At 39.2% G+C, this 26,820-nt stretch overlaps 2 protein-coding genes across 2 annotated transcripts; one reads left to right on the top strand and one right to left on the bottom strand.

Annotated features, from left to right (window-relative positions):
- Positions 1 to 244: 244 nt before the first annotated feature.
- On the bottom strand, positions 245 to 1,399 carry LOC115809965 (5-hydroxytryptamine receptor 1B-like). Its single transcript, XM_030771856.1, has one exon. The coding sequence runs from the start codon at positions 1,397 to 1,399 to the stop codon at positions 245 to 247; it is 1,155 nt and encodes a 384-aa protein (XP_030627716.1).
- Positions 1,400 to 2,646: 1,247 nt separating this feature from the next.
- mei4 (meiosis-specific, MEI4 homolog (S. cerevisiae)) lies at positions 2,647 to 26,508 on the top strand. Its single transcript, XM_030772127.1, has 6 exons — positions 2,647 to 2,686; positions 3,097 to 3,210; positions 3,782 to 4,030; positions 4,905 to 5,449; positions 10,194 to 10,325; positions 26,269 to 26,508. The coding sequence occupies exons 1-6, from the start codon at positions 2,647 to 2,649 to the stop codon at positions 26,506 to 26,508; spliced, it is 1,320 nt and encodes a 439-aa protein (XP_030627987.1).
- The last annotated feature ends 312 nt before the right edge of the window (positions 26,509 to 26,820 follow it).

Genomic DNA, 26,820 nt, shown 5'->3' with positions numbered 1-26,820 from the left:
AAAGTCTTAACCTCATATTACTGAAAATGACTTAATCTTCTGACATACACTAAACAGAATATAATTGCGTTGTGGTCGGAAAAGCCAATATTTACTAGAAAAGGTGATTTACACGCACCCGATGCTTCGATTTTGCCTGTTGAAACCCAGTAGTGTATAATTAGACAGATTATAGGATATAAGAATACGGTAGCACATTTGCTAGGATATTTTCACATTGCTATTCCTTCAATAATATTATGACTCATGATCCGAAGCACTTAAACCGTATCAGTTTGTGGAAAGCTTGTTTGAAGTCCTCGTTCGACATTGTGTAAATGATGGGGTTTATGAGAGAGTTGAGGTAACCCAACCAAGTAAAGATGTCAAACAGTTCAGGATGAGGGGTGCAAGTTGTACAGATAGGCACTAATAACGTGTAAATAAAGAATGGAAGCCAGCATATGATGTATGCGCCCAATATAATTCCTAACGTTTTCGTTGCCTTTCTCTCCCTGGCTGCCGATATTCGTTTCTTTTCCAAAAGAGCATCCGACACAGTGACTTTCACTTGATTAACGTTCGCAGACGAAATAGTATCACAAGAGGAGGTCTCGTTTGTTCCATAATTAAGGGATGTTGTTGATGCTACAGATCCCGGTGAGTTGGTGATCAAATGGGCAGAAGTAAGTCTTTTCCCCGTTTTTTTAGGGGACTGTTTCAATATTCTTTTGCGGGCCTCAACGTAAATCCTGCCGTACAAGGCAATCAGTAAGAGAGTAGGGATATAGAATGCTCCAAAAGTTGAATAGATAGTGTAGAAAATATGGTCAGTGTTCACATAGCAGCTGGTGACCTCCTCCGCTTTCACCTGACGCCAGAAAAAGGGTGGAAGAGAGATGGAGATGGCTATGACCCAGGCAGTGGCAATCATTCCTGCAGCGCGCGCAGGAGTGCGCTTCTTAGAGTATTCAACAGCATCCGTTATAGCCCAATAACGGTCCAAGGCAATTATGCACAGATGCAGAATAGATGCTGTGCAACAGGTTATATCAGAAGACAACCAAATATCACACATGACTTGACCCAATGTCCAGGTCTGACTTACGGTATATAGAGCGCTTATTGGCATCACTAGAATTGAAACTAGTAGATCTGTAACTGCTAGTGATGCTATGAGTAAATTTGCAGGAGTATGCAGCTTCCTGGATTGATAAATAGTTGCAATAACGAAAGCATTGGACAATGTCGTGGCAAAAGTTAAAAGAGATAAAATAATCGCAAGACTTGCTTGGAAAAAAAGATTCGCATCCCTTTCTCCTGTCTTGGAAGTGTAGTTTGAATCAGTGTTATTAGCTGAAATATTTAATAACTCTCCATAACTGACAGTCGTTGGCTTAAACTGACTGGAGCGCTCCATCCTCTGTTGCTGGTCCGGTGTCACAAGTAGCGTCTTAAGGACTGGCATCAAGTTTAGAATGTCATCTTTCTAAGAAAATGCTCAATTCCTTTCCCCTTCAAGGTTGAACGTCTTTTCTTGTCATCTTGACTTGTCGGGTAAACCGTAAATGGTGTCATTTGACACATTTCACACACATTTGTGAAACATAAAATGTCGCCAAAACTTTTTAACCTGAATTTTTCGTGTGTCGTGTTGTCTTCAGTTCTTTTAATCAACGTCTCGCTGGGTAGTGGGTAGTCCTTTTTTTTTAGGGCATATAGATTTAACCGGATCACAAGGAATTTGGTATTTAATTCTTCGTGTGACGCCTAATTGGATATCAGCCGTCCAGGGTCGTTGTTGTCTCCAACAAGAGTTTAAAAATCACTCAAATCATCTGTCTGTTTGTTTTTCATTCCAGGTCTCCGAGGCTTGGTGACAGTCTTGCGGCAGCCTACTTCAGAAGTTCCACTGATGCTGATGAAGCTCCGCGCCCGGCTTTATGTGGTCCGCTCTCACGGTGTTCATACACACTGGGGGCGCTCACTGAACATTCTGGTTTTCTCTCTCCAAGTCTTATTGTCCTCATCAGGGTCATAATGCCCTGGGATTCAGGGGAAAGGTACCATGCAATTCCAGACGAGAAAAGTTTGCAGTAAGATTTTATTCGCGTTCGTAAATTGTGTTCCCAACTCGGGAGCAGATGAAAGAAAAGAGTTACTCCGAAGTCCACAGGCTGCTCTCACACTGACATATCAAAATGATGACAACAACACAGTGGTCAGTTCACTGGAATGTGATCTATGTTTGAATTAGTTATGACAGTTATACAGTTGTTTTCTCTCCAGAAAAGGTGAGGACAGATCAACTGTTTCTTTAAAGCTTGTCCTTAATGGATGGATGCGCTTAGAATGCTGAATCAACTGTACACATGCACTAACCCACTTTGTCAACTACTCTAAACGATTACCACAGTTCTACATACCGACCATCTGGTTTTCATTGGACTGCTGTGCGACGTCTCATGTGTAGTAATCAAAACGTCACGTGATCTAATTAGCGAAGGATTTTGGCGGATTTTGGCAAAGTGGCCCCTTGCTAGGAAATGTATCGTTGCACCAATCTTTAGGTGTAATTTGCCAGCTAGATAAAGGGAGCGTTCTTATATCACATATAATGACATACCATCAAGTGTGGTAACTTCTGAATTATTAACAGCTACTCGAATGGAGAACAATTTTGCGAATGCAGATGATCGAACACATGGTAACTTCAGATGTTACGTTTTATCTTGCTTACTGGCTAAAACGGACAACACACAATTAGCTGCCAAGGTGCTAAATAGCTACTGGTTTATACGTTGATCGTTTAAACTCAGTAGTTGCTGAAATTACTTAGAACATAGTACGTTTATCATCTGAAACCAATTTTAGTTTTCCTCAGTAACTTTACATGTAGTATAATACCCACGCTTAACGAGGCACGTATTTTGCTGTAAAGTTGTAACAAAATGTGGTGAACTCAGTGAGACAATTAAAAAAAACCTTTCGTTTTCTTTGACACTGCTGTCTCTCAGCAGCACTTGTCGGTAAATGGTAAGTATGAGTCTAAAATACAAAATGCAAACAGATCAGAGTTCTCAAGAAACACGTATTCTATTGTCCTCACAATTTTAGCACCCTTCGAAAGCCACTCTCAGGTATCAGAGGCGTGTAGCTCGGAGGGGAATTGTTCGCTAACTTTGCCACTGCTCTTAGATGCTAGAGCTTCTGATGGTCCTCACAACAGAGGTAATTAAACTGTTTAACGACACAGGAAACCAAAGTGGATTTTTCAAGATCAGCTTGTTTAGTTGTGTTCTTGAGACCACAATGTTCAAATAACGTACAGGAAAAAACAAAGACATACATTTGGAAAGTCTCATATCGACGCATATTGTAGCCTCACAATCTACTGAAGCTTGTCTGAATCTGGATGCATGTCGCAGAAGGGACAGCGTAGTTTCTTGTGCGATTTTGTAGCCCGTGGTGACAGACTTTGCTGAAACGCACATGTGTCGAACGGGCGATTTTCGTGGTTTGAAGCATTGATATTTCAACTGTTTGCATTATATGCCTCAGAAATTTCACAGGCCAGTAGGGATAATCGTCCTAATTATTAACTCAGCAATCCGAAAAAATACTTGCTCAAGGCGGATGGAACAGTTTAATTGAGTTAGTTTTAAGTGATTACCCTTAGTTGAATCTACCATAACGTGCTCATCAGGACGTTTTCTAAAAGTAATATGAACCAAATCAGTACATTTAAGTAAAGAATATCAGCACATTTTGTAATATTCATGCAAAGCTTCGTTTCTTCTAGGTGCCATTCTGGAGAAATGGTATTTCTGGGCTGCCAAACTAACTGTGGCAGTTGCCATTATTAAAAACAAACCCCCAGGGTGGACTGGAAGACAACACAGTGAATACTTAGTCTCCAAGCTCCATAGTCAAGATCAGGCATGGAAGACCAAAGCACAAGGGCTGGAAGAGGAGGTGTTAAGACTTCGACAAGAACTCCTACTCACCAAGATGATGTCACAACGTAGTAATAGCTGTGAGACAGGAGCTGGTGGGTTTGATTAATCTCCCTCTTTTGTTCTCAGCCTTTTGTATGCAAATGTTGCTGTGTGAATGTTTACTTGCGTTCATTTAATTTCAGATCATTCAGCTGCTTACATTATTTACAGTAAGAGTTCATTGGTAGTAATCTTCTAGCATTTTCCCTCTATCAAACATTCTATGGTTTACAGGTTCATTTTTTACTTTTGATTAAGTCACTTTCACTTTAAGGTGAGAGACCTCAACAAGAGGTTGCATGAGTAATTGAGTGAATGCAAAACAAGTAGCACAACGCAATGCAGTTCAAATTATCGTAAATAGTATATTGTGCAAACACTGGCTGTGCATATACACTCTGCCTTCTGCTGCTTCTGCATCCTTTATGTCTGCATTCACCCAGTGGTCCTCTTTTTCCTCTCTAGTTAACATGACATGTCCTTTATAAAAGAATTTAAAGATTTGTTCTTGGTTGACTTTATCACACAAGTGAGCTCACCTTTGGTTTCATTCCATTTGGTTTTCCTAGTAGTCATATGACTTCATGTTAGTGACTATTGCAGGATACAATTTTTAAACTACAGTGCATGCTTCACATTGTTACTCCTGCATAGTTCAAATTCAGTTCGTTTTGAGGGGGTAAATGATTGATTTTTGTTTGATACCCATGTTTAATAGGACATAAGAGAGCTGTAATACACAGCACCCCTTATTAATGCAGAGGTTTGAGAATGGTACAGGCCGCTGCACTTTATTCTGATACAGACCCAGCTTGGTAAAAGCTTAGATGAATTTCTGTTGGAATTTCTGTCTGACTGTATTACATTGCATTTGCTAAATGATATGAAGCCACCAACACTTTCCTTATGACTTGATAAAATCCACAGGAGATGGCCTGTTTAATCTACTCTCTCAGGATCTGACTGACATATCCAAGGAACCAGAGAGTTATTCAGATAGAGATTCAGGCTATAGCACAGGAAACAACACAGAGGCACTGCTGCAGACCAAAGACTCCACGGATTTCTGTTCGCATCCACGGGCTCCTGTCACTGCCCCTCCTCGTCAGCCTTTGTTTTCTGCCCAGGCTGAGAGATGTCCTCAGGAACAGGCTTTGCTCAAGCACATGCAGTTCCTTCAGAACCTGAGTGGTCTGCGTAGGGTGGGCAGTCTGGGTCTCTGCCTAAGTGAGGACGGTTCAGTGGTGTGGGACTCAGTAAAGCAACTTATTTGCTCTGTAGTGTCAGCCTTCAGGGATACCCAACTGTTGCGTCATCCATCTCTGCTCACCCAGGCCTCACAGCTGGCATCTGAGGCCCTGGATAAAAGTGGCGTGTCTCTCCCCAGACCCTCTGCAGACGTTTTGACTCACGTGGAAGAGGCGCTGAAGGAGCTGATTGAGCTACTGCTCAGTAATGATCAGCTCAACCAGGTAGGAGTTGTGTAATCACGTAGTCTGATCTGAAACTTGTGGGTAAAGGGCTTGTTTTTCTTGGAGAAGTCGTTATATCTGAGAATTCCAACCACCTTCTATTGATTTTCTAGTGTTGTCGTTTTTTTTTTTTTCTTCTTTTTCCAGCTTTGCTCACTTACACCAAACGAGCATTTACGAATGTACTGTACAACGCTGTAATAATTCTAAAATGACAGTTTAATAATAGTTATCTGTAATATTTTCAATTTCTCCCATATACAGTGATTTACTGTGGATTTAAATTTGCACCTTGAACTCATCTAAAGTAAAGATACATTTCCCAGGCATGCCTAAAATGGGAACAGTGGCGTTCGGAACAATATAAGTATCTCTTGTTTAGTTGAGCGTTCTAAAATTATAACGTTCTTCCTGTCATCAGAATTTACAGTTTCTTTGTCTTGTTTTAAAAAAATTTCCAGCTGCCTACCTCATCAACCCTTGTCCTGTATTATTTGTCTGCAGGGATGATTATAGCGCTCAGAACCTTCATCATATAGGTATCAAAGTGATACATGATGGCATGTTTCCATCTTCCTCTGAAACAGTCTGCCTGTGTGTGAGGAACTCAAAGGAAAGAGTTATACCAACTCGTGAAAAAACACACTGAGAAAGTATAGAGTTAACATTCTCTTATTTTCACTCTGCTGTTGTTGTGGAATCATGAAAGTGTGCCACCTTTTTCCTTAACTTTGCTTGTGGGTTCCTCTCCATGAATTAATTTTCCTTTAAGGTAAGGCACCCAGCCTAACGATTTTAGGCTGGGGGCCTCAACTTCAATGGCAAAGCAATAAGCCTAGATCATTTTCCACTTAAATGGAATTTTGAAATATTTCACACATGACACGGTAGAATAAACTGACAGTGCTCTGGGGTCAAGATTATGACATAGGGCATGAAGTGTAATATGATTTCATCTCAAATCTGCCATCAACATGACACATCTCTGTTTTAAGTTAGACCAGTGTCCCTGAGGGACCAGTAAAGCGTGTGCTCTGTTAGGCTGTGTTAGTTTATTTTAAGTTCTTTTAATGCTCTTTTAAAGCCCAGTATGTCTGTATACAACTGTCAACTTTCTTTGTTCTCAACTCATAAGAGATTGTCTTTTTTGGGAGGAGTCGTTGCTCATCTATAGAAATGAGAATATGGGGGTTTTTTTTGTTGTTTTTTTATTCAGTAGGACAGTAGAAGGAAGGGTCATTGCATGTAATTCGTCAATACGGGTCAAGTACCTTGTTTTTTTACAACCCTTTGGTCAGTTGTGATGTCCCCCGTCCCTTTTTAAGTTGTGATTGACAGCACTTGTAGTTCCTAACCTTTTAAGATTGCAGATAATCATCCTTGTGTTAGGAGCATTAAGTAAAGACTGTCACAGCTGAATAGTGAAGGACATGTTGTCCTCTTCTCTCAGAAGATAAATAGATGGGATTGTATTGTCATTTGTCACATTTACATTGCAGAGGAGACAAATGTGAGTGGTTCACTGTGGGTCCCTAGTGACAGCTGGGATGGGGGTATTGGACATATTAGACTAGATTTTGTTTGAGTACTGGTCATTTTAGGAAGACGAGGTCATCTGTCTCACAGTATATGGCTTTCTTCATATCAGCCTGTCATTAAGCTGTCAGCTATAGTCTTGTCAGAAGCGGTTGCATGCTAATGTATCTGTCTGTGCTTTGATTGTAAGGGTGTACTTGATTATGTTTATACTTGATTGTTTTGATTTTTAGGGCTGAAAGGCTGAGATAGATATAGTTCAGTTACTCTCATTTTTCTAGATGCTTCTCTTTAAATTGACCTTGGTGTGAATACTTACAGTCCTCAGTTTTATAGAACACTGATTATTTTGTTCTCTTGTAAGCATAACCCATAACCTCAGCTTAAAATGTTTTGAGAAAGCTGACCAAATTAGCAGGGGACAAATTACTTTTCATAAATGTATCTTTTTGTCGTAGTGTGTTCTTTTTACAGCCCAAACTTTCCTTGTAAAAGCAGACTTATAAAATATTCCATGTTTGTTGTCACCTAAGAATGCAGGTGATCTAGCTATGCCCCGGGAGAGAGAACATTGCTGCAGTAATGTCCTCAGTAAAATATGGTCCCATAATAAGTGAGGGGCTTGCTGATTGGGCATGTGGACAAACACAATAACACTGTAACTCTTTTTCTCATGACACACCATTTCCAGGGCTGTGACTAAGGGTGAAAGGAGAGTCTTCTAAGATCATGTAGTCTGTAGGCATTCATCTTCGGCTGTTGCTTAGGGACAGGAGAGCATGACGCAAACATCTTTTACTGTGAATAATGATGGAGGGCTCTTACTTTTCATAGTTTGCGTAGAGCTGTGTCAACCCGACGAATAAATGTGCAAGTTAAAAACCATCCAGATGAAACGCGCTGCCTGTTTGACCTTTGAAGAACGATTTAGTTTATTTTTTTCTGGTTGCTGTAAGCCTGGTAAAGCTGTCTGGTTGCCAGGGTTGCATTGATAATGGGAGCTGCACCGCAGTCATCTTTTGTTTAATTAGCATGCAAAAGCCAGTATGGCAGCGTGCAGACATTCAGCTGAGGGACTTAAATGGGCTGGTGGAAGATTATAGTTGTGATCGTGTGCTGTTATGACTTTAAGCATTTTTCAGTGAACTCACCGGCACAAATGGCGGATTGTTCATGACTATTTTGTGCTCCAAGAGCTGCAAGGTCAGTGTCTTGGTGACGTGTCTCTGAGGCGGGTTTAGCAGCCCGTGTGTTATTTATGATGCGCTGGACTGGAGTGAATAAATCAGTTTTTAAATACCTCCTAGTGTTACCTAAATATAATGAGGTGACTTTTTTTTTTTAGCTCAGGCTTATGGTGTGTCGGCGAAGCAGTCGTCGCCAGAAAGCCTGTATGATGAATTACCTTCAAGATTTTTTTTTTTAACTTCTCATTTAATTAATTTGAATTATTTTGAATTAACTTCAGGAAATTATTCAAGCCCTTTCCTCTTGTTTGCTACCTAATTCATGCCTGGTGGCTCAGATAATGCCAATCTCCTGATTATTCCGGTTCTGTTTAAGAGCTCATGTTCCATCATGCGGATGAATTGAATATGTGGGTTGGTGCAAATATATTGGCAATACAGTGAAATCTTTTTTGTTGTTGTTGTTGAACATTTTCTTTTTTTATGTACAAATACCCCATCTCTGTTGACTTAAAACTATTTAAAGAGGATGACTCTGGAGTATCTGAGAATATATTAACCGAAATATAAGTCATGGAATAGATTGGTTAAAACGCTGTTACGTGAAGTTGCAGGTCTTGAAAAAATATTCAGTCCAAATAGTGGTGTAATAAAAGGACTTGCTTTATTCTTGTTTTCTTGTAAGATGTATTTAGCCCTGTGACAAAGCAAGGAAATAGAGTTTGTGTGGGTGTGGAATTGAGGGAGAATGAGAGTCAGAGAGTAGGATTATGCACAGATAATGGAAGCGAGCTTAGAACTACCCAGGAGCCATTGCGTTTTTTTGCGGTTATCATTGCAGCGATTCAGTACTACAGTGTTGCTGTGGCATTCCATTTTCTGTGTGTGTGTGGGGGGGGGGTACTGGACGTTGGAAAGGCAGGGAGCCCTGATTTGATGCCAAGTTAGATAAAGTTTAGCTCCCTCTACCATGGGAATGAAACTTGTATCTTTGGTGTTGTGTGTGTCCTTGAGATCTTGGGCCAGCTGCACTCTGCCGCAATTCGTCGTTCCGTGCCCGAAGCAAGAACCTCGGAAATCCATCCCTCGGCTGAATACCCCTTGGACCAATGGACGAATTAGGATCTTTAGGGAGGACATGACCTGGCCATAGTTCTGTCTGTGTGACTCTGTCTTTTTAAAGACTGCTTTTATGTAATAACCTCTATTAAAGCAGCATGCAGTTGTTTTCTCTACACATTGTGCATGTTTTCACAAATCCTGTGATCAGTAGTACCTTGTGTTCTCAGAGACAGTTTGTCAAGCTGTTTGTTTTTTGTTCATACCTGTTAGAAATGGTTAGACTGAGTTGGTCAGAGCGGCATTGGAGGCAGACACAGAATATTGTGTTTTAAAAAGCAACGCAAAATAATGTATGTAAGTCATATTCCATTAGGCTGCTCATGTCAAGGACGTAAGGAGTGGGAAAAACATCAGAGGACCTTCAGTTCTCTGATGAACAGTTTTCAAAAAATTGCATAACATGGTTTTGTCCCATTTCTTGCTTTTTTTTTAACATGTTAAATGATTCCTTCATTTTTTTAAAAAGCACTCATATTTTAAAAAGCACTGAGTCATTTATCATTTCAGTATGAAAACCTAAGTATGTAATTTTACTTGTTTCCATCAGTTCACCTCAAGGTTCTGGTAGTGCAATTGCACACGATGTCAAAAACTGTTAGCTGAGGCAAACCGCATACTGATGGAACTTTAATTACAGTAATAATGATACCTTTGTTTAATGAGCCACTCTGTGGTGTGCACTGACAAAAAAAAAATACTTTTTTCAGGCTGGAAATGACTCTGTAATTCAGTTGACAGGTGTGGACATTTTTATCTCTGTCTTCTTTAATGATTGTAACATCACTCAGTCTGACACGTTAAGGGTTTATACACCAGACTTCCCTCCAGGTTGACATTTCTTTTTTTTTCTCTCTCTCTTTTTCCTTACCCCCACATCTTCCTTCTGTGTCTAACTCCAGTTCCCTGTTCAGGAGACATTAACAGGCTGTTTGATTGCCTTGGGTCGTAGTCATGTTGTGAGGCCCTCATTGATTCATCTCGTGCTCTCCGAGATCAAACTCCAGGCTGAGCAACTGTGGAATTCTTCCAAGGTAAGAGGGGATGGGTCCTTGAGGTGAGAGCGGAGCACAGACAATTGATACGGTCGGAACGGATTTGATGAAAAGAATGTTAGAAACACAAAATACAACTTCCTCAACTCCCTCTAGACACATCACAAAGGGGACCATGTTAAGCAAACTTAATGTCTGCTCAAACCTTTGAAGCTCCCTTAAAAGGGACAGTCGCCTTCTCAGAGACAACTTAAATGTATTAGTGGTTTCACTTTAACAGGATACTTCAGTTCAAGCAAATTTTCAGTTCCACTCACCCTCAAAGCCGTTTGTGCGGAGAGCTGGAGTGGCTGACAGGGTGTGAAATTATGGGGTGTGAGAAGAATGTAATGCTTGATTGTTCTCCCTTTCTTTAGGGCTTTGTTCCGTTTGTTTGAGGCCACCAGTGCATGTATTCCATCTGTCTTTTGCGAGGAAAAATATCCAAAAATGCAATTTCCTAATTTCCTGACAGTCATTCCAAAGATTTTTCTTTTTTAGTTTATATATGGTACAATCAGGGCTCTTGTTTTACTTAAAGTAAAATAATATGAGTTAAAACATTAAAGTTTAACCTCATAACGAAAGCATATAGGTCACAAAATCTGTAATACTGCAATGTCTCTTCCTTTTTTTCACTCAGTTAACGTGAAAGAGGCTTTTAGATGGTCATGCCACTTTCTGGGGTCTCGTAAATTTGTCATCTACGCTTTTCTCCCTAAAATAAGCAATATGAAACATATGTTTACATCTTTGATATGGGTGCCATTAGTTACAGTTATGCATTTGTTGAAAGAGATCCTTATCATTTTATCATGTGTGAGGGATTTAAAATGTTTGAACTTACCGTAACCATTAGCACAAATAAATAAATTACAACTCCTTAAACTCATCAGAGGGATCCATTAATGCCAACTTATGATTGAGGGCACAAAGGCATTTAACACCTGGGCAAGTCTTTCCCAGAGTTCAGTGGTTTTCAAAGTCCCATAATGACTGATTTTAGTTCTGGTCTGCTGCCTCTGAACTCTAAAATGAAGAGTTAAAAAATATTTAAACTTTATTACTTTTAGATTGAAGTGTTCTTTTGACCCACAGCATGAATGGAAATACAGGCAACTAAATAGTTTTTGAAGTGTTTCACCTTAAGAAGAGTCCCTCTGTGTTCTTTGACTTAATTTGACTTTGCTCTATGTGTGTGATGCGATTCTAAGGGTTGCTGGTTATTTCCAAGGGTTTGCTCCTTTTGTCCAAGCTGAGTCGTATGCCTTTGCCCATTACTATGTAAGCTTGAGTTTGATAAAGACTATTTTTCCGGTGTGGGAACATTATGCGTTAATACAAAATATGTCGCAGTGGTTTTATGAAGAAGGTGCAATACTTTGCAAAGCTGAAAGCCAGTGGATGTTCACATTAGAAAAAAAAAATGACGTCAGCTACAGAATGAATAACATACTCATCCTTTATAAGATTCCCTCTGCCTGTTGGTCATTTGTTTCTCTTTCCCACTTGTGAGCAGTGATACAGAGCAAATGGGACACAGGGTTACAGTTTATTTTAAAGGACCATTGTACTATATTAATAAAATATGGTAAGGCAGGAACTAATGGACAGTTTAGCAATTATTGGAGCCGCATACAACATAATTAACGACTTGTTACGTGCATTCTTATTCTTACCTTACAGGTTTTTTGTCAGTGTGTTACTTGAAGTCAGTCTTCGTTAATCAGTAATCATAAACAATCTGAATTCAGCAGAAGATTAGCACCACACTAATGATACAGTTATATAACTTTTTATTCTCTATGCTGTAATGTAGCTGTCAGCTGTGCTTGTTGCAGGACTGATAATGGGGTTTAACAGATTCACTAATTACCCATTCACAGTGTCATTTAATGGTATTCTTACAAAGTGGTCATGAAGAAGGCATCTCTGAGGTAGCGATAAAGATATTTGACCCCATGGTCTGAACTAAAGTTTTGTTTCCTTTAGTTGGTTGATGACGTATCATGGATTACTAGCTATTATAACACATTTTAACCTGTAGCTCTCTAATTAAACAGTAAAGAAATCATTGTTAGGACATTTTATCCCCCAGTCTAAGATGAGATATTTATTGACGTAAGTCAGAAGAAACCTGTCAGTCGTCGTAAACACATGCATCATAATGAATAAAAAAAAAAAAAAACTCAGGATGAACTTCATGTATGCACTTCTAACTACTCTAGCCCACCAGCAAAGATAAACAACAACAAGAACATCACAGGTGACAATGTGATTCAATACAAGTCATTTTAGTTATTGATTCAGTCTGATGAAGTGAAAAAAAGAACTCCACAGCCCAGGAAGTGCAGTCTATTGCTGTTAAACGTGTAAATTACATTAAATAACAGGTTTTTGAGAGAAGCATGGTTGTTTAAAGCAATTATTTAGGTTGATGAAGTTTAATGATAAGGTTACCCGAGCTGGTTGAGAAGTGATGTGTTCACGTTGTGTGAGGTTTGTTTTGCGACCTGGAATCTGGATTGGACTCGCCAGCTATAATCAAAATACCTGTGAGAAAGGTACTTGCATTGTTGTTGACTATCAAAATGTACAGTTATTTGCATTTAACATGCATTTAATATTAATTTTGGAAATTATTGAATTCATTCAAGAATTGATCCCAGTCATGCTCATAGAGGCGGACTGGAAGCACATAGTCTTACACAACCAGTAAAGCACTATGCTTGCAGACATCAGATGCATTGTGGGAGACTTTATTATTCCCACAAAGGCATTTTGGGCTTTAACTAGGTTTTATAGCCATTTTCAGGCTATATCACACTCATTGAGCGCCCTGGAACTTTCGCTTCTCCTGATTTCTGGGTTATTTTATTTATAATGATGATTTGTGTACACTTCTATACACAAGGAAGATTGAATAGATAACCAAACAATTTAAGCTTTCTGTGATGCAGCATCTTGACAAAAGAAGGAATATCACCAATCAAGGTAGCGATGAAATGCAAGAATGAAAACTTGCAAAATGTTTGTGTGCCCTTTTTTTGCCTAATAAATAGTCTGTTTTGTAGAATACTTAGGTTAGTTGTTCGCTTAGAATTGGACATGCTCCAATCTTTTTGTTTCTTCCAGTTAAGTGGAGTTAGTAAGCGGTGTTAACAGATTCAAGATCAGGTCATTGAGCATTTCACCAAATACACATGTAATGGTGCTGAACCACTGTGGTAGCAAATTGAAGCCATGAACAAGTAACACTGCATCAAGTTGCAGTTTGCAACCTTGCTCAAGGCCACATTGCCAGTGTCATGTTTGGGCTTTTAACATGCAACCCTCTGGTTATTAGGGCCAGTTCCCTACACCAGGGGTTCCTAACCTTTTTTGGTCCCCTGACATTTTAAGTAAATGAATTTGATGTGATGTTGTAGTTTCCATCACAATCTCACAAAACCCCCCACGGCACCACAAACAACCTCCCCAAATACAAGCACACATGCGCATACACACAAACACCATTACTGCCTCTACACATAAGCGGGTTAATCTTTCTCAGCAGTAAGGTGATTACCTGGCACAAAGGCCTGTTACCTTTTACTAAACAGAAAACTTTTTAAACAGTTATGTAGATTTCATATAATAAGGGATAGACATTTGAATTGTTTTTCTGACGTATAGATTGAATCAAGTTCATCTGTTGGTGGAAATGAGTTAGAACTGTATGTAAAGGGTTTATGCAGGTTTCTCTCTTTGTTTTTTATTTTATAAACAGAGGGCAGGTCCCACTGTGCTTAATTGTTTTGCAGTGACGTTCACATTTTCTAATTCAGTTACGGTATACAGTAAAATAGACAGGCAACAACAAAACACTTTCTCATTCTCTTGATCATTGTTTTGTCTTGACAAGCTTATTCTGAACTTTCATCATTGGGTCATTAACCAGGACTGATGCTTTAATTATCACAAATTGGAATGAACTTTATTGTAACTGCCACTGCGCTGGAATCAAAGGACAGGTGAGTATTCAATATTACTTCAAAACTAAACTTGCGTTTATGCACAAGTGTTTTATCCTCGTCTTGTTCTTTAATTAAACAGTGTGCCTGAGGCCTGTGTAAAAGAAGCGGGTGCTATGGATGAGTTACCCTAATGATATTTGCCCAAGTTTGGACTCAGGATTGTTAATGTAGCTTATCAGACAAGCAAAACTCATTCACTGTCTGCAACCTCAGGAGAAATAATCATAAAAACCGATGCCTAGAAAAGACCCCGGCCACAAAACTCATTCTGTCTCCCCCCCTGTCTCAGTCATGCCTGAGGAATTAAATTCTCCAAATTTAATTCTGCCCCGTGACAGGTGCTTTTCTTGTCACCCTCTGTATATTTCAAACGTTTTCATCTGCTGCAGGAAATACATGATGGTGCTATTTTCTGGGTAGTTTACACTCTCTGTAAAGACTTTGCAAAGGAGGTTTGGAGTCAGTCTATGAATATATGAGTATATTCAGTCATAATTTTAAAATAAACATGAACATGACCCAGACTCCTTTGAGGCTTGTTGATCAATACCTCGCTTATAAGGATCATCAGCCATTAGAGTAAGACCAAGAACCAAAAATCTGCATTGTTATAAGTACTGAGTGCAGTAAAGTTGCGTCACCATTATTTACCTGTGAATACATCCATTGCAATTAGCCACTATAGTAGACAAACATGCATGCATTATTTAAGCTAATTATGATATGGACAGCTCAGTTTAATCGATAGTGCATCTCAGACGTAAGTTTATAATGCGGCAAATTTAAAATGTTGCTTTTCTTATTGTTTCTCATCCTCCTTGTGGTAAACCGCTAGGCACGGTTGTTGATATAACAACACCATGTTTGGATCATGCATAATTCAAGAGTTGCCCACTACAAAAGATTGCTGCCTGCAGGAGTCAGCGCAGTAGCATCCGCCTCTAGCTCTTGGAAAAAAATCATACCTTTAGTCAAGTCTAGACCTTTATTTTTGTGTAGAACCTCAATATTTGTTAATTTAGAACTTTTGTTATGTTTGACCAGTCAGCTTCCACTTTGGGTCAAATAGCATCGCTATTTTTGGGCAGTAGTTTTCTCTATAGAGGGAATAATTTGGAGAGAGATTTTTTTTTCCACTCTCGATGCCAGCGAACAGGCAGAGAAAGAGGGTGTGAAACACTGATGATTTCCTGCAGCTCTGCAATTATCAAACAGTCTCTAATGCATTGTGGGCCCCAAGGGCAAATATTGGCATTGATGTCCACCACTGGCATGCCAGGAGATCAGTGCACAGATACTGAAGAAGTGAGTGGCTGTAACATTAAAGGAATCCTCCCTTGGTTTTTTCATCTCAACAGCTGTGGAGAACTGTGCTATTCTGTCCCTGCAGAATGTAGTGCTCAGTAGAGAGGACAACAGGGAGCTTGTATAATGGCTGCCAGTGATGCTCATTATAGCTCTTACTCTGAACTGTGACTCCCACACTTCCAAATCCCTCAACAGTTCTGCATATCTGTGGTTCTGAAATCACACTTAATCTTTTTGTGACCACCTTTTCCTTCCTCTGCTCCTGACAGATGCAAAGATTGTTCACAGTTTGATCATCTCATTAGACTACTTTACTTAAATGAAACTTAAGCCATCTGATCAAAATTACATTAAGAGATGAAATTGAGCACTGCAGATGTCTCCACTTGTCAGGGCCCCAACACACAACGCATGCATATAATAACTCCTCTTCAAACATAGGCCTCAGACTTTATTAATGAGAGGAGTTTCACTGGAGCTATTGATAATAATGTACCAAATTTCTTTGCTCAAAAAAACAAGATTTGGTATTTTGACATTTTTTTTTCTAGTCATTAGTGATTTCCTCCTGGACATTATAATGTATAAAGAAGAAAAGTTGAATTATGTGACTCCAAGACTTTCAAAGTTTTTTGATTTGCAAATTTGTATCACAGATATACTATTGCTCATTGATTAATTTTTGTTCTTTCATATTTGTAGCAGTGGGCACATCACAGATTAATTAAATTGACTTCCCAGAATACATTTCAGCAGTTCTTTGGTGCAGATCTAGGGACTTAGCTATAGACTATATTGAATCTAGTGTTCTTTAAAACAGTCATTTTGGAAATGGATAATCCTTTTAAAATTCAATATGTGCTTATCGAACTCTAAAGTCCAAAGTAGTGTCATTTCAGAGAGAAGTATGTCTACTTCAAATCTTCTCTTGGAGGAGTGGAATTGATTCTCACAGTGTGGCATTCCAACTGCTTTACTTCATATATGGTTTGTTCCTGCTCTCTGACCACATTAGCATTAGCATTCCAATTTAGGGCAATTTCCCAGCACGAGTAAAATAACATTGCCCAAACTTATTTTACAAGAGGGAGACTTCATTCTGTTTTAAAGATATATTTGGAGGGGAAAAAAAACCAGCAAGCTTCACTTCACTCTTCAAAATTCCATAGCTTTCAGTGGCAGTTAGAGATCTTCTCTATATGTCATCCACTTATTAATTTTGCAGACATGAGTCAGAGCTGTGGTTACAGCGATGAGTGGGCAGCTGGTTGCTGTGTAGAAAAAGCAAAGGCACTCCTGCAAGTAAATGTGAAACATGTAGATTGAACACACCATTCCCCAAGGGACAAAGGAGCACAAACCAAAGACTGTACATCACAAGACGTATTTAGTCAAATGTGAAGTGCTTTGTGCAAGACATTAGTGAAACCTCCACATTTCCACATCAGAGGAGATTTAATTAACGTATCATTTTGGTTGATTTAGAAGGTTTGTCTCTGTCTTTATGTCAGTATGTGTTATTGTACAGATTTTGCAGCGATTATGATATTGGTGATATGGTTTGTCATTCAGATAATCTTTTACAATGAATTTCAAAGAAAGAATGAATAATTGGGTTTTTGAAGGAACGAGAAAGACATTTTTTGCGGTGCCAACTCTTTCTTTTTAAAGAAAGGTTTAAGGACAATATACCTACATCTCCACTAGATTCTTAAAAAAAAAAGAAGAGGAAGCTCAGAATCTTGGTTCTTTGAAGAGACTGAATTGATTTTTTTTTGTCTTTTAAATCACTCTACTGTCAACAAACCACCTCGAAGAAGATACTATGACAAACGTTTGAAATGAGTGGTCTCTCACTGTTCGAAAAATCAGTTCTTGGAAGTTGTTTTCTTTTCGGTACTGTGAGGCTTTGGTATTTCAGACTGACCAAGCACTTTGTCAGATGGCTATCAGCTTGGTTTCTTTTGTTACCATCATAGATCTCAAGACGTCACACAATGTACGGCTGAGTTCTGTAAATAAAAGAAAAGCGAAAGAAAACCAAGCATTAGAGCTTTTAGAGGAGCTCATTATTTCACCAAAAGGTTTGTGTTTTTAGTGACTCTTAGAATGTGCTCCCATGAGCACATTTACTACATGAAGAACATTATGATGAATTTCTGTATGCTGAACCCTTAAAGGTTGGTCTGGAGATAGATATACTCAGTGGACAAAGGAATTTGTGGTGAGAACTGAAATTTGGAATGTGACAAGGAATTTAGATTTAGTTAGACTTATATTTTTGTCAGATTTTCCTCAGAACATTTTCTTATCCAGATTAGTATCAGTGGTTGCCATATGGTTTATACAGTTTCATGTCCTGCACTGCAGATTTGGGTATTGTATCCCCAAAGTACAGGTAGGTGATGTGGCCATCAAGTAATATCTCAGTTTTTTTTTTTTTTACATTTGTGAAAAAAACATGCTCATGCTCATGTATGTACAAAGTAAGCAGTTTATAAGGCAAAGTAGGCGATTTATATATATATATATATATATATTTGAATTTCTGATGGCACTTGCAAACACATCAAAAACAACTTCCATTTTCGACCTTTAGACTGTAGACACAGTTTTTATTGTAATGTTGCTAGAGTTGAAAATCCTCTTTGTGCTTGACCGGGTGGTCCTGCCTAAGGTGATGAAATGGATTGTACAGTCTGTCAGTCTATCGTGTTGCCTCTGTTTGAGGCTGTTTTATCTTTTCTTTTTTTATCATACACTCCAGAAAAAAATGCGGTTTGTTTATTGTCAGATCTTTTATCACCAAACCTTCTCCAGTCTAATGATATTGCTCCATTTTTTTGGAATCAGCTCCTCAGGTCCATCATTCCTGTGAGCATCCATTTGCTCAGGCAGGTTTCTTCCCTCTGGTGGATGGCACGAAAACAGTGATTCTTCATCTTCAGTGGGTTTAATCGTTACTTGGCAAAACATTTAAAAACACTGATTTTTCAACTTTGCATTCAAAGAGTGATTGTTCATGCTTAAATCATGATATAGCAATAGTTGTTTTATTTACAGTATTATCATCCAACTCCTATAATTCTCAAACTTACAGTCTTAGGATAGATGTCTCAGCTTGACAGGGGTAGCTGTTTTGGGTTGAAACAGTAATATACAGTACTGCTTGAAAGTTCGTGAATACTTTAGAAATTTCTATATTTCTGCATAAATTTAATCTAAAACATCAGATTTTCACACAAGTCCTAAAAGTAGATAAAGAGAACCCAATTAAACAAATGAGACAAAAGTATTATACTTGGTCATTTATTTATTGAGGAAAATGATCCAATATTACATATCTGTGACTGGCAAAAGTATGTGAACCTTTGCTTTCAGTATCTGGTGTGATCCCCTTGTGCAGCAATAACTGCAACTAATCGTTTCCAGTAATTGTTGATCAGTCCTGCTTATCAGCTTGGAGGAATTTTAGTTCATTCCTCCGCACAGAACAGCTTCAACTCTGGGATACTGGTGGGTTTCCTTATATGAACTGCTCACTTCAGGTCCTTCCACAACTTTTCTATAGGATTAAGGTCAGGACTTTGACTTAGCCATTCCAAAACTTTAACTTTATTATTCTTTAACCATTCATTGGTAGAAGGACTTGTGTGCTTAGGGTTGTTGTCTTGCTGCATGACCCATGTTCTCTTGAGATTCAGTTCATGGACAGATGTCCTGACATTTTTCTTTAGAATTCGCTGGTATAATTCAGAATTCATTGTTCCATCAGTGATGGCAAGCCCTCCTGGCCCAGATGCAGCAAAACAAGCCCAAACCATGATACTACCACCACCACCACGTCTCACAGATGGGATAAGGTTCTTATGCTGGAAAGCAGTGTTTTCCTTTCTCTGAACGTAACGCTTCTCATTTAAACCAGAAAGTTCTATTTTGGTCTCATCAGTCCACAAAATATTTTTCCAATAGCCCTCTGGCTTGTCCATGTGATCTTCAGCAAGCTGCAGATGGGCAGCGATGTTCTTTTTGAAGAGCAGTGGCTTTCTCCTTGCATCCCTGCCATGATCACCATTTATGTTTAGCGTTCTCCTGATGGTGGAGTCATGAATGTTAACATTAGCCAATGTGAATGAGGACTTTAGTTACCTAGAAGTTACCCTGGGCTCCTTTGTGACCTCGTGGACTATTACACGCCTTACTCTTGGAGTGACCTTTTTCAGTCGACCACGCCTGGGTAGGGTAACAATGGTCTTGAATTTCTTCCATTTGTACACAATCTGTCTAACTGTGGATTGGTGGAGTCCAGACTCTTTAGAGATGTTTTTTTAACCTTTTCCAGCCTGATGAGCATCAACAACTCTTTTTCTGAGGTCCTCAGAAATCTCCTTTGTCTGTCCCAATATACACTTCCACAAACATGTGTTGTGAAGATCAGACTTTGATCTATCCCTGTTTTTAAAATAAAACAGGGCGCCCACTCACACCTGATTGTCATCCCGTTGATTGAAAACACCTGACTCTTCTAAACTGCTTATACCAGAGGTTCACATACTGTTGCCATGCACAGATATGTAATATTGAATCATTTTCCTCAATAAATAAATCACCAAGTATAATATATTTGTCTCATTTGTTTAATGGGATTCTCTTTATCTACTTTTAGGACTTAAGTGAAAATCTGATGATGTTTTAGGTCATATTTATGAAGAAATATAGAAAATTCTAAAGTATTCACAAAATGTCAAGCAGCACTGTAGGAGTGTCATGCTTGTCACTGGATCTTGAGTCATCAGAGCATAACTGAGATGAGCTTTGATGGGCATTTGTAGCACAATCCTGTTTTATTAATGAATTGCTCCTTGGCTGTGCTGAGTAGTTATTAGCTGTTTGTTTGTTATCATTTGGTTTTCTCAGGCATGCACAGAAGCACCTGCATGACAACAGTTCACTATCTGCACGTGAGGGTTGTTAACAAAACATTGTAAAACAGAGATTTTTCATGACTTAGCAAGTGTCCTTAAATGACACACCATCCCATCTGTTCAAAAATATTTTTGATCAGATCTGCGCTTCCTCTTCTTTTGAAGAGCTGTTTGATTTTTTGTTGTTGTTGTTTTCTTTTTTACATGTTTATGTCAGGCTTTAGTGGCTGCCTGTGAACGTATAATGCCTCATATTGTTCTCAGTTGATTTCAGGGAACTAGAACAGTCGACATGCTGTTGGAAATGCCCTACAGTTGGTTAACCTTGGCTTGAAGTTTTGGTTTTGCTGTGACGGTTTGTATGTCCTATTTAGAGTGCTGTGAGGCTGGAATAGCCCTCCTCCTGCCAGTGGCCTTTAAAAAGAGCAGAAGGAGAACATACGGTGAATGTCCCTAAGGCTTAACCCATCTACTGTGTAGGCACAAAGAGATGCTGAGCTCTTGAGCACAATGGACAGGCCATGCATTTAGATGAGTGTAAACTCTAGATTGAATGACCACCTGCTTGTAGCACTGTTAGCATAGCAACCAGGCTAGCTCTAGAGGAAGGACCTTACGTAACTTTCATCTAGTGCTCTTTTTTTTGAGAATGAGGAGGCTTCTCTTCCGCACAGTTCTTTCTGGGAAAATGAATCTCCGTCCATCATATTCCCATATGGCGTTTTTAAGCCCAAGCAAAAAAAAAATCTATTGCTTTCCTTCTCTCTCTCTCTCTCCCCCCTCCCTAACCTCTCACATCTCAATCTGTCTCCCGTCTTTTTTTTTTCTCTCTCTGTGTCCACTCTCTCTTCTGCTTCTGAGTAAGGCCCTACCTGCATAGAAGCACACAGAGCTGAAGGCTGGCATTTATCTTTATTTATCTGGCCTGGCAGCAGTGGAGTGTTTGAACTCTGAGCAGTTGCTTACTTCACCATTGGTTCTGTACCGGGCGATTAGGAAATACGGCAGCGTGAAAGGCAGTGTTTGCTCTGTTTCACCTGTCCGTTTGCTTTCCATTTTCATGGCAGTTCTGTTGTGCACGTTTAATTTAAGCAAAGTAAACCCGCTGTGTCAAAATGGTGAGAAAAGTGTTCTAGTACATTTGTATTCATAACTCTTTACTCGCAGGAAATGTATGTTAATAGCATGACTGTGTTAATAGCCAGCACAAACACCCTTGCTCAGTAGTATTCTGTAGCTTTATGCATGATTCAAAGCTTGTCCAAGTTAAAATTCATGTCAGGGTCAGGAAAGGAAAATGTACTATATGTGATTTAACCACACTTTATACTGGTACTGAATAATGATGCTTGTACTGAAGTCTTTGGTCAGTCTGCAGTTATAGGTTAATGCAGTTATAATGAGGCGCTTTCTCTTGGCATAATGAATTAGACCATCTTTTAAATTAATTCATGAACATATCAGGGGAAAAAAAGAACAAGCTGCCTGCCATCTTGCATATTTAAAGTTTCCTGTATACAGTATTTAAATTACGTTCCAAGGAGGAATAATAGACTCTCAAAAATGTCATGTTGTTATTAGATCTTTTACCCCTTTTTCAGCTGTGCTGATGTCTAACGTTTTCTGCATGTGTCTCCAGGTGTCAGATTATACTTGCCCAATTTGCATTTTCATAATGTACACAACTGTATTAATTACAAACTTACTCAAGTAAGACTCACAATCTAAAATATACTTTTGCTACCTTTAAAGCAGACCGTGAGCTATGTAACAGAAATAATAATAATAATAATAAAAAACAGGAATGTTGATTCGGTTCGCTTGAGCTTTGTAGGTCTGAGGTCTGACAGTTTTTTGAAAGATTTACGCTTGCCGGAGATGCAAGGAGTGCATGTCAACAGTGTTCATTACATCCATTCCTCTGGTTTCTGTGTGTACTCAGCATCAACAGCACAGCGACTGATCAAATTTCTTTCTGTCGAAACAAGATTGAAATGCTGAACTAAGCTGTCCTTTGTGTGGGTAAATTATTTCTATTTTATTTACATTTGTATAATTTGCTATGCATTTCAGTGATGGATTAGCAAGGCTGAAAATACATTTTGTGCTGACAGAATCTGATCCGCTTTTGGATGTGGGTACAGTGGTCCCCCCTTAGCCGCGGGGGATATGTTTCACAACCCCCCAAGGATGCCTGAAATCGCGGATAATACCAAACCCTACATTTTAGAAACTGCAGCATACGACTCTTTTCTTTCTGTATCACGTCGAGAACTTTTGTCTTTTCACTTAACGGAAGTACTTCACGGCTTCTTCTTTGGCTCAGCTGAATTGCCAGCATCACCACGTTTGTGCTTTCGGGCCATATTAAGTAAAATAAAAGTTATTTGAACGCTACAGCACTGAGATACCATGACAGTGGATCTGAACACCGAGACGGCTACTACATGGCTAACCGCGGGTAGCGTGTACAGGGTGGATACGCTGGACAAAGAGATGATTCACGTCCCAAGCAGGATGACACGAGATGATTTCATCACGCTACTTAGAACGGCATGCAATTCAAAACTTATGAATCGTTTATTTCTGGAATTTTTCATTTAATAGTTTCGAACCGCGGATAAGGAGGGCTTATTGTATGTGGTAAATTAATTAGTTGCGTGTGTGTTTTGTAGTAAGCGTGTTAATTTACCCTGATCACAGAAATTGCTAGTATTTTCCTCTCTAAGAGCAGGCTCTGAGAAACAGGATCCATATGCAGAATGATTGTTAATTTAAAGGTTCACAGAAGACAAGCATAAAATGAGGAAATACACTGAAGACAGGTAACTCATACAATGATGAAAATGACTAGAAACACTTGTGTAACACAAAGAAGAGCAGGCCCAGAACACTCAAACAGTGTGTAGACTTTGCAGTGCTACAATGGTACAATGAAATACAAGGGGTATTTATCAATAGAGACTAAGGAGGTAATGAACAGAAAACAGGTGCATCAGATAATGGAATGATTCGCTGATTAGACCGGTGATCAGAAGACCGGAAACGATGAACGTTGATGGCATGGTTCAGAGGGAGGGGGAGACGATGCTGTGACACCATTACTCTATTTTCATGTCGCACACACTTGAAATTCACACCTAGCCCAACTTCTAGGTTTTAAGAATGTAAAAAAAAAAAAAAAAACCCAAAACTTTTGGTTAGTTGCAAATTTGTTATGCGCAAGCACTGTGACTCCAGTTTAAATGATCAACTTTTTTCAATTTATCTACAGTTAAATTTGTTCCCCTTTGTTCCTGTGCGTCTTATGAGACTTTATTGTTCGTGGAATCTACGTTTGGAATGTCTCCTGACAGGGAACGTTCCCGGGTCTAATCAAATAGCCAATTAGATTTCATACAGGATCCACATCATTAGTGCAGCTCTGAAATTATATCAGTTTCAATGTGCATTAGTACCCCACAGGACGAGAAAAAAAAAAAAAAAAGACATTTTTGATCAGCAGTTCTCTCTAAGGTCTCCATAGCCCTAACAAAAGATCTTCAGACTGCCGCAGCAGAGCAGTCCCCATTCTCTTACATAAATTCACTCTCAAAAAGTGCAGTGCAGGCCACTTTGACTTAAGAATGTAGTTATCTCGTGTAAGCGTGATAGTTTAGTAATGGGGAGTTTCTTTTAAATGGTGGGAGGGTTTTTTGTTTTTTTTTTATAAATTTTGTGTACTTTGCCCTTGTGTCCCCCGCGAACTGTTTTCTGAACTTTGTGTGTTTGTGTGTTCATCATGATCCACTCGAAGAGATTTTTTTTCTGGTCCAGTTTGTTGTTTCAGCATGTTTTCCTCCCTCAGTTTCTCATTGTTAATAAAGCCAGTCAGCTCCTTTTGTGTCCACTTTGGCTTTGTTTAAATTTTAATAAGTCTTCTGCCAGGAATGTTTCAACAATTCTGATGGTTCCTCTAGTCTCCTTGGAGTTTGTGATGTAGACTCTTTCTTAGTGACTCCAGCCTCATTACAAATAGTTGTGATATTTACTAGAATAAACTAGGTAATAAACACTTCTGGATGCCCAAAAAGTACAGTGAGGCAAGTGTAATTAAAGATATCTTGCAGAAGCTGCAGTGTTCACAATATACTGTTTAATTAAGTACAGATCTGCAGAATCATCACTGACAAAAATGTCACCTTTCTCTTTGTATGTGCTCTGTTTTCTGCGGAACTGAAAACAGCATGAAAAAACACGTTTAGAATTGGCTGAAGTTGTGATACGCGGCATTTGCCACCTGAGAGAAGAGATTTTTCCCTTTACTTCCTGATAATGGTCTCTCAAAAATGTCACTGTCAGTGTAACAGCTGAAGGCCATTTCCCATTCCTGGTCTAGGAAGTTACCATGATAACTTTTGGGAAAACAATGGTTTAACAACATTGGTAAATGTTGTGAAATGCTCTTCAAAGAGACCATATACTCTTGCTTTTTTTTTTTTACAATAGCCGATCAACTTAGCTCAAAGCTTCTCCTGTCTCTGAAATGTTTTTTTTTTATTATTTCTAAATGAGGTGACAGACACGAGAAAAACATTCCTACACTTCGTTTTCCATCCGCCTGAAATGATTTCCATCCAAACCATTACAGTGCAAGGTGTTGACATAATATTGAACCGTTTCATAATGGGCCTGCTCTCTTATGTGCAGGTGCTCTGTAACGTTTTAATTTGAAGGTTTGGTTGTAGTTCAAGGTCAGCCCAATCAGTTTGAGTGGTGATTGTTAGCAGTTCTTGGCTATTAGTCATAACTTTACAGATTTACGTCAGAGCTTGGCTGCTTCTCCGTGATCTGTGATCTTCTGCCTTTTAAGCCCAAGCGTACATGCAGAGTCATCTATCTTTGATTATCTTAAGGAGAGTATTTCAGCTAGACCACGGCCTCAGGGAACCAAGATGTCCTGAACTCTGTCATCTTGCTGAATGAAACCAGCTTGCTAAACGAAGCCATGTGGAAGCAGCTTAGATAAGTTGAACCATCTATGAGGAGCAAAGCCCCGTGATTCACTGGAACCGAAGTGGAGTTTGGTGGTAGCCATGTTGAAAATGATGTGTTTACCCTCCAGAGGGAGGGATATGGCTGCAGCGTTTAGACCATCTGAGCCAAGCGAAAGTGTGTCACTTGCTGTCATGTCTCAAGAGGTGTCTGACTGGGACTGCAGTTTAAAGACATCTGTCTGCTGGGGCTCTGTGTGACTCTTTACTCACAAAACAATCTAACCCACATAAACAAGGTTCTGATTGTAGTCTCTCTCTAGCACTTAAAAAACATTTTTAAAAATTGCTATTATTTTATCATATGCCATGTCGATTGGGGTAGAACGTCTACACCATCTTATGTTATATAAATTAGCATATCTTCCTGTGATGAATGAAATCATTCCTGGCAAAACATACCGACATTTTCATTCGCATCACATGAATGTGACAACCACTATGAATGTCATAAATGTGTTGTAACATTTATGTCAAGGGACCTCTGAGTTAGAAGTCCTGAACGTGCATGTACAACAAGTGTGCACTAGACTCTCTCAGGAATTCAGCCTTCAAAACAAGTGGAATGATCAAATGTAACATGCTGAAAAACAGGATGCAATAAGAATATGGTAACAGGTGCCTGCAGGCTGACTCCCGGTACAATGTGGCTCTTTTGCAGGAGACCGGTCAAGAGTGGTACCAGTTTGAGTGGACGAGGTATGAGAATTCATTTTACCTGTTCTGGATCGTTGAACAGCTTGTTCAGAATGCCAAAAAGGGAGACATCCTGAAGTATGGGGATCTAGTGGACCAACTGGAGCTCCAGGTCCTGCCTTTATCTGATGAATTCCCTCTCTTTGCCCTCTATTTGTGGAGAATTGGACACCTGCTCAGACCCGGGGACACTGCCGATACCTGAGGTCCAATCAAAAGGCAGCTCATTTCTACACTACGTTTTCCGCTTGAGAAAGTCCGAGATGTTTTTCCTCCTCCTGCAGTTATGGTCAGGGATGAGCTTTTAATCTTCTGATGAGATTCAGAGACAGTACAAAGTGACTGGATTGACAATGTGCAGTCTTCAATCAATGAGGACATCCAAAATATAGCAATTCTGGTGTGACCAAAACAGTGAAATGAAAAATGTTCAACAATAAAAGGTGTATGAACAGCTTAATGGAAAATAAACAAGGAGAGGATGTTCTATTTCGCTCAAGAATTTCTTTCTTTGTGT

The sequence above is a fragment of the Chanos chanos genome, chromosome 4 (assembly GCF_902362185.1).
Source record: "Chanos chanos chromosome 4, fChaCha1.1, whole genome shotgun sequence".
Taxonomy (NCBI): domain Eukaryota; kingdom Metazoa; phylum Chordata; class Actinopteri; order Gonorynchiformes; family Chanidae; genus Chanos; species Chanos chanos.
This window is presented reverse-complemented; position numbering and strand designations above follow the sequence as displayed.

Coding starts and splice junctions, on each gene's coding strand:
- LOC115809965 (XM_030771856.1), bottom strand. CDS start 1,399: ATGGAGCGCTCCAGTCAGTTTAAGCCAACGACTGTCAGTTATGGAGAG.
- mei4 (XM_030772127.1), top strand. CDS start 2,647: ATGGAGAACAATTTTGCGAATGCAGATGATCGAACACATG. Junction 2,687..3,096: donor TGCAGATGATCGAACACATG/GTAACTTCAGAT, acceptor TCACAATTTTAG/CACCCTTCGAAAGCCACTCT. Junction 5,450..10,193: donor GTAATGATCAGCTCAACCAG/GTAGGAGTTGTG, acceptor GTCTAACTCCAG/TTCCCTGTTCAGGAGACATT.